The sequence below is a fragment of the Paramisgurnus dabryanus genome, chromosome 8 (assembly GCF_030506205.2).
Source record: "Paramisgurnus dabryanus chromosome 8, PD_genome_1.1, whole genome shotgun sequence".
NCBI classification, from domain to species: Eukaryota; Metazoa; Chordata; class Actinopteri; order Cypriniformes; family Cobitidae; genus Paramisgurnus; species Paramisgurnus dabryanus.
Genome location: NC_133344.1, coordinates 42,311,508 through 42,327,912, shown reverse-complemented (window position 1 = coordinate 42,327,912; position 16,405 = coordinate 42,311,508). Strand labels below are relative to the sequence as shown.

The window sequence follows — 16,405 nt, the reverse complement described above, 5'->3', positions numbered from 1 at the left end:
ATACAGTATTGAGCCATTTCTTTCTGTTTGCCAACTGCAATGGAGTGTGTTGTAGAGATGGCCATTTTTACTAGTCGCTGGGAAACTGCCTTTTTTGCCCTGCCATACAATAAAACTGAATTTATGTTATTGATAGGGCTGATAAATGGGGTTGTCTTCCTCTCAATGCTATTGAGGCTGCAGCACAAATGTGTGGGACAGAGTTTTTTGTGATTTTTCGAAACAATGCTGAACAGGAAAGGAGTCAGCCGCTTCAGGTCAGCATGTAACTCCATAAATGAAAATGATTGTAGATCTTGAGCACTTGATCTTCACCCAATAAATTGGTTATGTTGGTCACACAGGGTCACACAGTCAGCATCCACTATATCTAACTCTCTTACAGGTCTGCATCCCTCAGTACAAAACAATGAAGTGGAAAAACATATTCACACTTTTTGGACATAAAGTTTATATGTTAAAGAGCACCTATTATGGGATACACGTTTTTAAACATCCTTTTGTGTGTAAGTGTGCATAAGTACATGCTAACGATATTCAAAAAGTACATACCTCAAAGAAAACGATGACGCGAGTTATTGTCTCTAACGTTCGAGGACTACAAAAAACACTCGGATTGTAGGCAACAGTTTACTTCCTGGGATTAGTGACTTAGATAAGACCAACATTATCATAGTTCAGCCCTCTCTGCTTTGCTTGGGTACGCCCTCAAAGATGGGGGTGGGGAGCGCCGAGTCAGAAGAGAGCTAAAATGGCGGAGGTTGTGAGTCCCTGCTTTGACTCTGTTTGCAAACTCTTGTTTCATTGTTTAAGCGATTAAATCTCTCGAGTAGACGCTGTCTCTTTAGATGCGAGGGCAAAATAGCACTTTATGGACTTCCACAGAGGACATCATGTTTAATACGGTTCCGGAAAAATCCAGTCAGAAGTTGTTCACGGAGTTTTCACAATAACTGCTTCTCATGAACCGAAGCTGGATTTGCGCGACGTCTCCTCTTGAAAGTTGGATTACTGTGCACTTCTGGATCACAGGCTGTAAGTATTCACGTTTATTATTTGCCTTTTACTGTACATTACGTAACCGGTGATTAACATAATGTGCGTGTAGAGCTAAGCTTGCAAGCTAATTGTTTTGTGTTGTAATACTGTATTTCATAAACAACGTACCATATTTACACACGTGTATGTTGAATTATGCAGACTATCGTTTTTTTTATCGATGTTGGTTTAGACATGTTTACAAACTTGCTAAGTTGCTAACCCTGCTGAAAAAACCAGCATACCAGCAAGACCAGCATATGTTGTGTTTTGGTGCTGGTTTGCTAGTGAACACCAGCTAAACCAGCATCAAACCAGCATCAGCACCAGCTAAACCAGCAACAAACCAGCATTAGCACCAGCATCCCATGCTGGTCATACCAGCATATGTTGTGTTTTGGTGCTGGTATGCTGTGACCACCAGCTAAACCAGCATAGACCAGCATAATTCCCATGCTGGTCCATGCTGGTTTGATGCTGTTTTTTTCAGCAGGGAAGCTAAATACAAATACAAATGCCAGCTAAACTGTTACAGGTAAAATTTGTTCTCATGATCAAACTCAAGAAACTCTAAGTACAGATGATTTGTTTAAAGTTATATGTATTTTACTGTTGTATTTACTTGAAGCTTTCTTAGATTTTGAAACGAAGTAAACACGTAATGTGTGTTGCTAATGTTGGGCCATGTAATATGTAATACATTTACGTTTTAATGAATAGTCTAACGATTTATAGTCGTTGTACTCTATTGTTATAATATGTCTTTTTGACTGAATATGTCAAAGAGGGCCCCGTGAGACAAAGTCTGAGGGTCCAGTTTCGGAGGGACTCCGGGCTCACCTTTGAAGATCTAAAGAAGGAGGCGCTGGCCTTGGAGGGCGATGAGGTCGAAGTAAGTGAAACCCCTGTATGTGCAGTCGTAAGTGGAAACACAGCAGCGCCACCTGAACACGCAGATTGGAAGCAAGCCCTGAGAGTAGAGTTGTTGAAAGACGTCCGAGAGCAGATGACGGAACTATCTAAGACTCTCCTGGGAGAACTTCGCCAAGGTAGGGCGCGAGAGGAACCGAGGCCGGCACCCCGAGAGCGAGTCTACTCTGAGAGGGGCCGAGAGCCACCGGGACGCCCGAACCGTTTTAACCGGCCCCGCTTCGAGTGGGATGACCAAGGGCGGCCAATCTGCAATCGTTGTGGAGAACCAGGGCATTATAGCCGTCAGTGTGGGCCTCGCAGGGCATCGGAAGGGGGTTTTTAGGACGACCGGCCACAGTGGGTCGTGTGGCCGGGACCCCTCGAGAAGACCCGGGAAGACGTGATAATTCTAGAGACCAGATGGTTGGGCATAGCCCAATGGCGGAGGTAAAGGTATGTGGCAAGACAGTACAGTGCCTGGTAGATACGGGCTCTCAAGTGACATTGTTTGCAGAGAGTCTCTCGCAGAGAACCCAAGGAGGAGAGGCCCCCTGGCTGACGTTGCGGGGCGCCAACGGCCTAGAGATTCCTTACATTGGCTACCGGCTGACGGACTTAGAAGTTCACGGGGTGTTAGTTCCCCAAAAAGGGGTGATCATCGTGGAAGACAGGTGTTTGGGTGTCCATCGAGCCCTATTAGGTATGAACGTCCTCTCCGAGTGTTGGGAGGAGTTATTTCGGGCTAAGCCCGGCCCTAGGATCTCCCCTGTCGAGAGGCCCCTATGGGAGCGAGTAGTCGCCGACTGTCGTCGGGTCCAGATGACCCAGGTCCGCAGAGGCCGGGAAGAGGTAGGAAGAGTGATGTGTCGCTTTGCTTTATCTATTCCCCCTAGGAGTGAGGCCATGGTGTGGGTGAGAGTGGCCCCCCGAGGAGTTGGCCCCGAAGAGTGGGTATTGGTCGAACCCCACGCCGATTGCCCCCAAGTGGAAGTAGCACGAGGCCTAGCGGCGGTCCACCGGGGGAGGGTCCCTGTAAAGGTTCGAAATGACCACCCCTATCCAGTACACTTACACCGACACCAGCGGCTGGCCCGACTAACGGGGTTGCACCCCATCAGGTGAGGGAGGAGAGAGATGTTAGTTTCCGTCAGGTGTGCCCCACTGTCATCGACGTGGCCCTGACACAGATGGAAGCCCCTTCGAACAACGGGGGGAGGGACGTGCCGAGGCACCTGGCAGGTGAGTCCCTGCAAGGGGAAAAGTTGGAACAGGCGCAGACACAAAGACTCCAAGCCCTCCTTCAGAAATGGCAACATGTGTTTGCAAGACACGAGGAGGATTACGGATGCACTAAGGTGGTGGAACATCATATTCCGACTGGAGATGCAGGACCCAGTAGGGAGAGGTACCGGCCGATCCCACCCACCTTGTATACAGAGGTACGCTCACTATTGCAGGGAATGCTGGGGCGGGGCATCGTCCGGGAAAGCAGTAGCCCATGGGCAGCCCCCATCGTGCTTGTGCAGAAAAAGTCGGGAGCTTGGAGGTTTTGTGTGGACTATCGTAAGCTCAACCTGGTGACCAAAAAAGACGCTTTTCCCCTACCCCAGATCGAAGACTCCCTTGCCGGTCTCACGCGGTCTGCATGGTACTCCACTCTGGATCTGGCCAGTGGGTATTGGCAGGTGCCAGTGGCCGAGGCCGATAGGGAGAAGACCGCCTTCACGACCCCGTTTGGATTATTCGAGTGGGAACGGATGCCCTTCGGGCTCTGTAACGCTCCAGCCACGTTCCAACGCCTGATGCAGCGCTGTCTTGGAGGTTAGTTTATGGAGTCAGTCTTGGTATATTTAGATGATGTAATTGTGTACTCCCCAGATTTCGATTCCCACCTCCGACACCTCGAAGAGGTTTTCCAGGCGATGGAGAAATATGGGCTGAAGTTGCAACCCGATAAATGCCATCTGTTGAGGCGAGAAGTCCAGTTCCTGGGTCACGTGGTCAACGCTGCTGGGGTGGCCGTAGACCCTGGGAAGGTCTCTGCGGTAAGAGATTGGAGTGCACCCAAGACTGTGAGGCAAGTACGGTCATTTCTAGGGTTTGTGGGATACTACAGACGGTTCATAAAAGATTTTTCAAAGATTGCTAAGCCACTTAACCAGCTGCTGGTCGGTACAGGGCGGAACCGGGGACGGGGGTCACCCCCTATTGACTGGGATGAGTCCTGTGAGGGGGCATTTCAGAGATTGAAACAGGAATTGTTACAGGCTCCTATCTTGGCCTATGCAGACTTTACTCAACCATTTCTCTTGTATACAGACGCTAGCAACCTGGGGTTGGGAGCGGTCTTGGCCCAACGATAAGCGGGAACAGAACGGGTGATCGCCTACGCAAGCCGAAGCCTCCACCCAGCTGAGAGGAACGATGCAAACTACAGCTCATTCAAACTGGAACTGCTGGCCCTGAAGTGGGCCCTGAGCGAGAAGTTTAAGGACTACCTCTGGGGTGCTAAGGTAACGGTGATTACGGACAATAATCCTTTGGTGCATTTACAGACAGGGAAGTTGGGAGCTGTGGAGCAGCGCTGGGTGGCACAACTTGCCAATTTCGATTATCAACTGCAGTATCGGCCTGGGCGAGAGCACACGAACACGGATGTCTTGTCCCGATTACCAGAGGTGGACAACCCCGGTTGCCGGGGGGGCCAGGAAGAAGAAAGCCAGAGGGAAGGCTATCTGATAGGGGCCGTGGAGGCACCAGGAGGCCAGCAGGAGGCGGTACCGGGGAACTGGGGCTGGGACCCCTGTCGGTGGAAAGCGAGGCAGGCCCAGGATCAGGATGTGTGTCAGGTGAAGATGTGGGTGAGCAGGGCCGACGGCCAACGTCGTCTGAGAGGCTGACCCAGACAGAGACGGGAAAAAGACTGCTGGGACAGTGGGACAAGCTGGAACTACAGGAAGGGGTGCTTTGCCGAAAGGTTAGTGACCCGAAGCTGGACGAGGAGGTGCGCCAGATCGTGGTGCCCGCCGATCAAGCAGCAGCCTTGGTGTCCGCCTACCATGATCAGCTGGGGCACCAGGGACAAGAACGGACAGTATCGCTGCTGCGCAGGTTTTTCTACTGGCCGGGGCTGGAAGCATCAGTACGCAGCTTGGTCCAAGCTTGCCCCAGGTGTATGTTGTTCAAATCTCGACGAGAGGCTCGAGCGCCGATGGTGCCCATACATGCCAAAGCCCCCCTCCACATCATGGCGATGGATTTCCTGACACTGGGCCGGCCACAGGACCGCTATCCGAACATCTTAGTAATCACCGACCTGTTTACAAAATACGCATGGGCAGTTCCCACCCTTGATCAGACGGCAAACACCACCGCAATGGCTCTATGGCGGCACGTCTTCCAAACATTCGGATGTCCAGAGTTCTTGCACTCAGATCAAGGGGCCAATTTCGAATCAAAGGTGATCCGAGAATTATGCCAGCTGTATGGGTGCACGAAGACCCATACGACGTCGTATCACCCTCAAGGAAACGGCTGTTGTGAGAGGTTTAATCAGACCCTGTTGGGGCTCCTAGGGACCCTGGATCAACGGAAGCAGAGCGATTGGGTGAGTGCTCTACCGAACCTTTTACAAGCCTATAATAACAGCGTTCATAGTACGACGGGGTATGCCCCCACTTATCTGATGTTCGGCAGACATGTGCGGATGCCCACGGACCTGGTCTTGGGAGTGGCCGCTGGCCAGGAGGAAGGGAGCGTGACGGAATGGGTGGGGCGCCACCACCAACGGCTGCACTTTGCCTACGAACAGGTATCCCAGAAGATACGGGCCACAGGGGAAAAGAACAAGCGGTTGTACGACCGGACGGCCCGGGACGCCCCCTTGTTACCAGGAGAGAGAGTCGTGGTACGAGACAACCGGCGGCAAGGCAAAGGAAAGCTGAGTGACCGTTGGGAGACCACCCCGTACGTAGTCTGCAGGCAACAGAGACCGGGACAGCCGGTGTATACCATCCGGCCGGAAGGAAAGGCCGGCCCTGAACGTGTGGTACACCGAAACATGATTCGCCCTTGCCCAAATTATCCCGAGGTCGCGAAAGAGGTAGCTGCGGAACCGGCACCGACGGCCCCCTGGATGGAAGGATGGGCTGTGGTACCAGGCCTACCCGTGGTGGCACCACCCCCGGCTGCCCCAGGAGAGCCAGAGCTAGCACCGGAGCCAGTTGAACCCCCGGCCGCCCAGAGACAACCAGAGCCAGTACCAGAGCCAGCCGAACCCCCGGCCGCCCAAAGACAACCTGAGGTTGTGCCCGAGCCTGCCGAACCTGACTCCCCTGTGAGGCGCTCCCAACGGGAGAATCGAGGCCGACCCCCTTCCCGTTACGGTGAGTGGACTACTCGAAGGCATTCCAGGGACTAGAATGCATTGGCGGGGGAGGATGTCACGGGGTGACGATCTTTCAGGGCGGAACCAAAAGTTGAGGAAGTTTGGTTCCGCCCGGATGTTTCCGTCCAGACCGGAGAACAGAAACACCGGACATCCGGCAGCTTCGCGAAGGCTGTAATCAGCCGATTGGGCACAGCTGTGCCTAGTTAAAGAGATCGCCGGGCAATTGGATAACTGGAGTACAGAGAGGAGTATAAAAAGCACAGTTAGATCACAATTGAGGGTGGTAGTGTGTGCTGAGGAACGGAGCTGTGCTCATTGTTAGACGTGGTGGCTGTCTGCATTTCTCTCTCTCTCCCTCTCTCGTTGTAGTTTACGGTGGACCTGCTGGAGTAAACGGAAAATCCTATGGGTAAAAAGGAACCTTGGTCTGACCAGTACTTTTGAAGGAGTAAAGCAGGAAGAAAATTGACCTTGTTGTACAACGTAAACAAAGGCTATCCGCTGTGAGTATACCCTTTTGGTGTGGAGTAACTTGCAGAAATTAACCTGTGTAACCGTTGGAAACCTCCAGGAGAAGGAGGGCGGCCCTACCCCTACAATAGTGTGGTGGGCGAGCCGTTAGAAGTGTAAATCCAAACAGCCACAGCAACGAGACTTTATTTTGGTCGTATTTTCCATCGCCCCTATCTCAGCCCAAGCGCAGTGGGGGACACCGGGCGCTTCCCTTGTTGTGTTGCACTTATAGTGTGGTGAGTGAGACTTTGCATTTAATAAGCTTTTCACGTTGAAGTGGTGCTGTGTATTTGCTGTGGGTTGCTGTGTGTCTTGTTAGACGAAGCCCCGCATCATCCATTTCTTCTACTGGGCAGAGGACGGAGAGGCTAACGACCTCAGAAATTACTGCTACCATACGTAGTGTGCTGTTTCGGAGTACGAAGGGACGCAGACCAAGAGCTGTCAGTGACTGTGAGTAAAATATTGGAAATATTCGTGGTGTAAACTTACCTGTGTCTGTCTTTGTCGCAGAGTCAGAGGCGAAAGGGTCCGCCGCCCCCGCGGTCTCTACAAAGGGGCGCCCCTGTCCAGGATTCGATCGGCCTACGGGCAGTGGAGATAGGGCAGCGCTCGACCCGGTGAGGTGGTGTGTGACCTTCGCCCCTCTGCTGACCTACGGAAGAAACCATACCTACCCAGGGAGCTGTAAACAGCAGAGCCAGTGAGAAATACTCGAAGTCTCAGTAACAGTGTCTTTGTGTCCTAGCGGCCACCTGTGGAGAGAGAGAAGAACGAGAGTGAATAATTGAAGAACAGACTGTGAACGTGATACCTACCCAGAAAGCTGTAAACAGCAGAGCCGGTGAGAAATACTCGAAGTCTCAGTAACAGTGTCTTTGTGTCCTAGCGGCCACCTGTGGAGAGAGAGAAGAACGAGAGTGAATAATTGAAGGACAGACTGTGAACGTGATACCTACCCAGAAAGCTGTAAACAGCAAAGCCGGTGAGAAATATTTGAAGTCTCAGTAGCAGTGTCTTTGTGTCCTAGCGGCCACCTGTGGAGAGAGAGAAGAACGAGAGTGAATAATTGAAGAACAGACTGTGAACGTGATACCTACCCAGAAAGCTGTAAACAGCAGAGCCGGTGAGACATACTCGAAGTCCAAGTAACAGTGTCTTTGTGTCCTAGTGGCCGCCTGTGGAGAGAAAGGAAAACGAGAGTGAACAATGGGAGAACAGACTGTGTAATGTGATACCTACCCAGAGAGCTGTAAGCAGCAGAGCCGGTGAGAAAAACTCGAAGTCCAAGTAACAGTGTCTTTGTGTCCTAGTGGCCGCCTGTGGAGAGAAAGGAAAACGAGAGTGAACAATTGGAGAACAGACTGTGTAACGTGATACCTACCCAGAGAGCTGTAAGCAGCAGAGCCGGTGAGAAATACTCGAGGTCCAAGTAACAGTGTCTTTTTGTTCTAGTGGCCGCCTGTGGAGAGAAAGGAAAACGAGAGTGAACAATTGGAGACCAGACTGTGTAATGTGATGCCTACCCAGAGAGCTGTAAGCAGCAGAGCCGGTGAGAAAGACTCGAAGTCCAAGTAACAGTGTCTTTGTGTCTTAGTGGCCGCCTGGGAGAGAAAGGAAGACGAGAGTGAACAATTGGAGAACAGACTGTGTAACGTGCTACCTACCCCGAGAGCTGTAAACAGCAGAACCGTTGAGGAATATACAAAGTCCAAGCTAACAGTGCTTCTGTGTCGCAGTGATCACCTGTGGGGAACAAGGAGAACGAGGGTGGACGTACGACGGGGAACGTGAAGGCACGTGGGGCGAGGACCCCCTGCCGAACCGAGGAAAGGTACACAGACAGTGGAAAATCTCCTACCAGTCACACCGAAATTGTTCTGCCTCCAGGAAAGAAGAAGGAGGGCGCCACGGTTAGCAGGGTCCAGGCCGGAGCCTGACGTTTCCCTTTGTCCCCCGACTTATGGTGGTTGGCACTCCTGTTGCCCTTGCCCCTGTCTGCCCGTGGCTGCAGTCTCCCTGGAGGGAGGAGAAGAAGTCTATTAGTTTTAATTTCCCCTTTCCCCAATTCCCCAGTTCTTTTAAGTATTTAAATCAAATAAAGTTTGTTTTAAATTTTACTTACCTGTTCCCGTGTTTGTCTGGTCATTGGGTTGGCTTTGGGGACCTCCTCGAGGTGGGAGTTGCAAAGGGGCGTGGCTTTAGTTTAACATAGCCAGCCCCTGGTGGTGACAAATACATGTTTGTTTTATTTGTCTATATCCTAGATTCGCAGCTGGACACATCCTTCTACACTGTATGCAAACATGCAACATCATTACACACAGTACAAGGAGTCAGACTGGCATATGAGGAGCAAAGGTGTGTAACACATATGATGTATTTAGCTAGTGATACCACTACCAGTCTTAGATGTATAACTGATGATGACAAAGTTTTTTTTCTCTGCATAATCATAGGAACCCACGCAGTAGCATCGTTTCACAATGTTTCCATCACCATCATCAGTGGATGCCTTTGCCGTCCGTAGCCTGATATTTCAGATTTGCAGCAAAAAAAAATTGATTTTCTCATTTATTGGAATGCTGTGCAGGTATTTAAGTATTTTAGTAACTGTTTTAAATAAAGTAGTATTTACTTTTACAATAAATTAATTGCTTGTTTATATTTTACAGGTATTTGTACCTTGCAGCCATCCATTACATGTCACCAAGCCGTAACAAAAGCAGGAGAGGGAAAGTACAAGGCTATGTTCCCAAAACACACAAGTGACATACCGTAAGCAGTAATGTTTTATTTCAAATACATTCATAATTAAAAACTTAAAGGGATACTTCACCGATTTAGCATTCAGCTTTGTATCTGTAGAAACCCGGCAGTATTACTGAATGACCATGTTTCCCTCCCTCATTTCCCCCTGAGAGGAGAGATATCTGCATTTTGGTTCTGCAAAAAAGTCCTCCGATGATGTAATATGACGATTTTTGCATCATCGGAGGACTTTTTTGCAGAACCAAAATGCAGATATCTCTCCTCTCAGGGGGAAATGATGGAGGGAAACATGGTCATTCAGTAATACTGCCGGGTTTCTACAGATACAAAGCTGAATGCTAAATCGGTGAAGTATCCCTTTAATGTATGAAGCAGGGAAATAAATGATCAAAACAAAAGATTTATTGACTGCAATATTTCTACAGTTATGTGGATGATGTGATCAGGCTTGTGTTTGATGAGGTATTTGAAGATAAGCTGAAGGAAACCCCGATTCCAATGGACCTGGCATCACAGTTTGAGAGACCTTCAAAGGAGGACGTGATTGCATGCCATCTTCAGTGCAGGGGTCGTCGAAAGCCAAAATTGTGACCGATCTGATCAGGAAGCTCCAAGCGTATCTGGAGAACAACACACGACAGGATGATAACCTTATAGTGTCGTCTTAAATAGCACCAGCTGACAAAGCTTTGATATGCCATTTATCTGAATAGATAGCTGTAAGAAATGAATTGAACAATTTTTGAAACAAGAGCACAATATGGTTACTAAAGTATGTTTATTTGTATATTGTTTAACATATAAATATATATTTGTAATAAATAAAAAAACTTTTGACTGACTATTATATTTTCTTTAAAGTTACATCTTTTGTTCTTTTGGGTACTTTGTTACTATAATGATACTTTAGTGTTATTGGTTTAAAAATGTAATAAAACTTACTCTAGTCCTGCACCTCAAAGGCTTATAGTCGGTACAATAAATGTTCTGTGTGTAGGGATTTAGACAATTTGTGCAAAACCTGGATGATGAATCACGCAGGTAAGAGGCCTGGAACATGTTGCATTCTCCTTAAAACCTAATAAGTTGCATTCTCCTTAAAACCTAATAAGTAAAAACATAGCACTTATAAGTAAGCAGTCTTTCATAAAAAAGTTTACCATAGTGAAATAATGTAGAACATTCATTTTAATTAATACTTTCTTTGTGCTACATTTGGTGTTTCCATATAGTTTGCACAGTGATATAGTATGTAAGCAGTCTTTTATAATACAGTTTACTATAGTAAAATAATGTTAACAAATGAAATAGTTTTATAATCATTTCAACAAATACTTTCTATGTGCTACATTTGGTGTTTCCATATAGTTTGCACAGTAATATAGTATGTAAGCAGGCTTTTATAATAAAGTTTACTATAGTAAAATAATGTTAATAAGTGAAATAGTTTTATAATCATTTCAAAAAATACTTTCTATGTGCTACATTTGGTGTTTCCATATAGTTTGCAAAGTAATGTAGTACGTTATATAATTACCTTTTGGATGTCTTTGCAACACATTTTCGTCTTCGTTTAGCATTCTGGCAGAGCTAAGGACACCTAAAAAAGTTAAATCCAATCGCGTTCATTGACGGAGATCGTTTATATCGTAACGGCCGTCTGAACTCTCTGGATCGAGCTTGAAGTGGTAAGGCGTACAGACACCATCGTTTATAGAGAAATATAGCGCTTGTTTACGTTGCCTGTGACTCTCAGTCAGAACCGGAAAACCCACGCGTAGTCAGGGGCGTAACCTTTCAAACACACGCCGAACCCAGTTGACCAATAAAAGTTGAGTAGTCATCTGACCAATCCGAATACACTAGACATTTTGGGAGGCGGAGACAGGAACTAAATCCGAGCGTTTTCCAGACATGCAGAAATCGGTGAGGTATGTAAGCAATTTATAAGACTCACAGTGCATTAGTTCAAGTTTTAATAACATGTATGTACTATGGGATATTACAATAACATGCTAACGTGCTAATTTATTAGCATAATTGGTGCTCTTTAACATGAGCCACATGAAGTTTACAGCTATGTTGTGTATCAGTTTCTTAGTTTATTCAAGTTAAGTTTTTGTATAGGGTTTGTTTCCAAATGAACTGAAAATGTCCCACTTTGACCTTCTTTTCTAATTTGATTATATTGTTAACTTCTTAATAAACCACAAACAAACATGTATATATTCCTTTCCTACATTCTTTACTCTAGTTCCCTCTCACATTCCTGTCTAAAGGCTCATTATGCAGCTTATTATGATAGTCTTTTGTTTCCTCAGCTGTCAATGAATCCTTCTTGCATTCGGCCCCTCTAAACAAAAAGTGTCTTACAATTTCTAAATCAATATATTGTTTTATGTGAATGAGTAGGCAGAATGATTTTCACATCATTGAAAAGAAAAAACTCTAGACTACTAGATTCTGTTTAGAAAAGTCTTGTGAAAACATGTTTAGTATGGGGTTTGTGGACTTATATCAGTGACATAAAATTTTTGCTTTTTTTAAAACCACACATAAACATTTTTCTCTCAAAAATACAAACATGCACATACATGTAGCTCATATAATATTGTAGCTCAGTTTGTGCTGAATGCAGTGTTATGAGACACTTGCCATTAATATGTTTAAAGCAACTCAAAAATTCCAAATGTAAGAGCATGTCAGAACCTCTGACAGTGTCCCAAAGTGGTCGTACCCCAGAGGGTTAAATACTTCCTGGTAAAGAATTACTTGGTCATACTTTAATTTCTGAATAAATAAAAAAACTCTAGCAAGCTTTAAATTAAGCTTTGAATCCATCATTGGTCTTGGATAACATAGTAATTAAGGGTAAGACTCCAATGAGAAAGTGCTGCTACACCACCGAGACACAACTCCTTTATTTAACTTCCAAACATGCACCACTTTGCCATATTGTTTATAAAATATGGCAAATGATTAGTGTCAAATAAAGAAATCAAACTGATAATCTACTGTTAATCAACCTGGAATATCAGTCTAAAGGACTGCAATGAATGTGTGTTTTAGAGAATTCAATCTCTATTAAAAGCAATAAAAATCACCTGTTTGATGAAAGACAGGGCTTTTACAACTGCTGCCTAATTGTGCACAATAAACATGGCAATAAAGACATTAGTTTGTACTCTTTCATGAAAATGAACCTACAATTTTCTCTGAAATAACTTATAACTAAGAACAGCACCCATCATTGTTTATTATATATTTCATAAAAAACGCATTTGCAATTTTTGATTCAACAGAATATTTTTCATTATAAAAAACATCATGGATAAAATTATGATAAACTCAAGTAAACCTGTTTTTCTGTATTGATTTGTCATCAAGCATCACAAAGTCCATTGCTTTTCAATCTTGCATATGTACATCAAATGGCAATGACACCCTTTATTTATTTACTTACACAATTGTGTTTATTATCACTGTTTTCTATCTGCTATCTTCTTTATTGTTATGCATTGTATAATCGCATTACGTGTACATGCAATATTGTCATCACATTTCACAGTGTAATCGCACTATTGTTATCATCATATTGAGTGAAATTGTGTCCCACTGTCAAATGATCACGAGTTAGAGTCCTCCTCAGGACACCAAGCAAACTAAAAAATATATATACAATATACAAGTTCATTTGTTAAATGTACATATTAGCATCTAAATAAATATTTTTATTGTTTTTCATTATAGAAAATATTCACTAGTGTTTTGAATCAGGAAATAAATTATATTATTTTCATTACAAGATTTACTATGCATTTATTTACAAGATATATTTTACGAGTGACTTTCTTTTGTCATAATATAATGTAATCGTAAGAATAGCACCTTGTTTTATAATCAGATGTTCACTGTATTATCACACATAGATCCTTTAATTGATACAAACCATTTATTTTTCTAAAAAAGGCAAAACTTTAACATTGTTTATGAATTTAAGAAATGTTTGTCTTATTTCTTTTGTTCTCCATCCATATATAATTGGGTTTAAACAGCTTGGACCAAGTAAGTATAAGATGCTTACGAATATACGGCTGCTGGAAGAAATGTTATTCCTTATTCTGTATATCAAAAATGCAATTAAAGCACATATGAAACTAACTGTCAAAACAAACAAGTGAGTTATGCAGGTGTTAATGGCCTTTGAATGGGCCTTACCAGATTTGAACACAGATGTAAAAATCACAATATACGAAACAGTAATAAGAATAAAATCTGTAACTGGTATAACAAAAGCATTCAAAAGACCTACAAAATTATTAAGGGATATATCACCACATGCCAACTGAACCAATGGCATGTGTTCACAGAAAGAGTGATCGATTATATTTGTACAATATGACAGTTTTCCAGCCAGAGAGACCATTATAATCACCAGTAGTGCATTTCTCATTACTGGTGGAAAAACAAACTTAATAAAATTGCTTATTTCCATGTACTTATGATAATAAAGAGGTTTGCATATTGCAAAGTAACGGTCTACTGACATCCAAAATAGCAAAGTAGTATTAAATGAACCAGTAAAATAAATACAAAACATTTGTATCACACAACCAGTTAAGGATATCCCACTCCAATTAAATAAAAAACTTAGAAGCATGCTGGGTACAAACGATATGGGCATTATTAAGTTTGAAAGACACATAAAACCTATAAGTACATACATAGGTGAATGCAGAGACTTCTTAGATATGATTAAATATATGAGAATAGAATTTGCTGATGTAGACAATACAAACATCAGAAAGAAAGGGATGAATAAAAAAGGCCTCCATTCTCCTAAACTATAGAAACCATTTAGTTTAAAGTCTGTATATGTAATATTTTGTACAGGAAGGTCCTTCATGTTGAAAACTTTTTTGCACGTGCAGAGTTCTGTTTAAAGAAATCAGTTTCATTAAACAAAGAAGTTACAGATGATTATGTTTCTATTGTAACAACACTCAGCCACACCATGGGAACAAATATTTCTCAGTAATGTTGAATAAAAAACATTGTTTCTGTGCTGTGACTGTCAATTAAATACAAAATTCAAGTAAAAGCAAATCATTGATCATTAAATTAATGATTAGACTTTTTTCCGTTTTACAGTTTTCCAATATCCTAAGCATATTTCCAACAATAAACAAATGACTGATATGTCCCTTTGCACTGATAAAGTTTACCTTAATTCTGAAGTGTCTGTGATTATATTTTCATGTAAATCTGCAAAGGGGTGCTGTGGAAAAAAAATCTTCCTCTGTAACGTTCAATTAATTTTCTGTGAATGTGTTATACGGTATAACAAGCTAGCATAACATTTATAAATAATAGGAGTTTAAAAAAAATATTGTTATTCTATTCACAACATTAATACGTGCTCTTTTAGATTGATGACACTATAATAATATGTTATGTTTCTCTTATGTTAGACTGAAATGAAAGTGTGACACATACAGTAACATGGATTCTAAATACACCATGCTGTGTTCCCATGTGTCTGTGCAGTGCTGCCATAGAGCCTTCTTGCATCATCAGGTTGCAGCTACTATGTGAATGGTGATTTTTTTGTATGATTTTTATGAGCATATGTCAAAAGTTCCTTAACACTCCTAAGACTTGGTGTGTCCACATTCGTGGACATCACATTTTTGTTGTTTGCTGTTCTGCCCTACAAAGCCAAAGCGCAGTAACTACGCATTTGGTCAAAATTGAGTTAAGAGTTGAAATTGGCATTATGAGATCTGTTGTGTCTTGTGATAAAGTCTCCTGGTTCAATTTTGTTTGTTTTTCTCGGTTTCAGTGTTTGCGTAGTTACTGCACTTAGCCTTTGTAGGGCAGTGTTGTTTGCACTAAAATACTTAATTCTACGTAACAGGAACCTGATCAAGTTTAAAGAAACTCCAAAAATATAAATAATATTTTATCTCTCCTTAAATTTCTATCCTATGGTTAAAAGCACAACATATTTTGCCACTAGAGTAAGGTCACCAGACGTCCCCGTTTTCCCGGAGCTGTCCACGGAAATGTCCCCATTTTACAGCACGTCCTAAACAACCAGCAAATAAACTGAAAAAGCCCAGTCAACATTTAGCCAGCAGAGTATCAGACTGGAGTAATCATGTAATGATTATTTTACCCACAGAGGGGGCTGCCAGCTACACTGATTACTTGAATGCGCATTACTGCTTAGCGAGACAGAGAGCGTCATCAAGTTATCATCAATCAAGTTATCAAAAGATATCGGGTTCATGGTTCTAACTACTCATGTTAAATTAAGGTAATAAATGTCTCGGTTACGTATATAATAATCCTTGTTCCCTGAAGGAAGGTAAAGGAGAGGTCACGTCGTGACAGAAGAATTTAGAATGTGCTTCGCGGGACCAATCTACTTTGAGAAAGTTGTAATATGCCAATAAACTTTGCATGCAGGTATTTGTATCTGCCAGCACTGCCTCACAGTGCAAGCACAAAACGAGCATCAGGTGCAATACCAAGTCAGCTATTTTGTCTGAGAAAGCTGAGCATCAGTGCCCGGCCGACCTCAGCATTGGTACAGCAAACTGTGGTGACGGGACATGACTGCTCCGTCCCTTCCTTCCTTCCATTCCTACATACATAACCAAGACGTTTCCTTTCAGTCAGTCACCATGACGTCACGTCGTGACCGATGAATTGGGAATTCCTACCAAAGCGCCAATGAAGCTGCCCCTTCCAGTGCCTGGGTAAATCTTTCGTTTC

General features: G+C 43.9%; 1 protein-coding gene and 1 long non-coding RNA gene across 2 annotated transcripts; one reads left to right on the top strand and one right to left on the bottom strand.

Annotated features, from left to right (window-relative positions):
* Positions 1 to 458: 458 nt before the first annotated feature.
* On the top strand, positions 459 to 9,416 carry LOC141282491 (uncharacterized). The gene is made up of 3 exons (XR_012337178.1): positions 459 to 1,035; positions 9,121 to 9,214; positions 9,313 to 9,416. It is a non-coding gene; the product is annotated as an uncharacterized lncRNA (long non-coding RNA).
* Positions 9,417 to 13,577: 4,161 nt separating this feature from the next.
* On the bottom strand, positions 13,578 to 14,531 carry LOC135720888 (olfactory receptor 52N2-like). The gene has a single exon (XM_065243000.2). The coding sequence runs from the start codon at positions 14,529 to 14,531 to the stop codon at positions 13,578 to 13,580; it is 954 nt and encodes a 317-aa protein (XP_065099072.2).
* Positions 14,532 to 16,405: the final 1,874 nt, after the last annotated feature.

Coding starts and splice junctions, on each gene's coding strand:
- LOC135720888 (XM_065243000.2), bottom strand. CDS start 14,531: ATGAAGGACCTTCCTGTACAAAATATTACATATACAGACTTTAAACTA.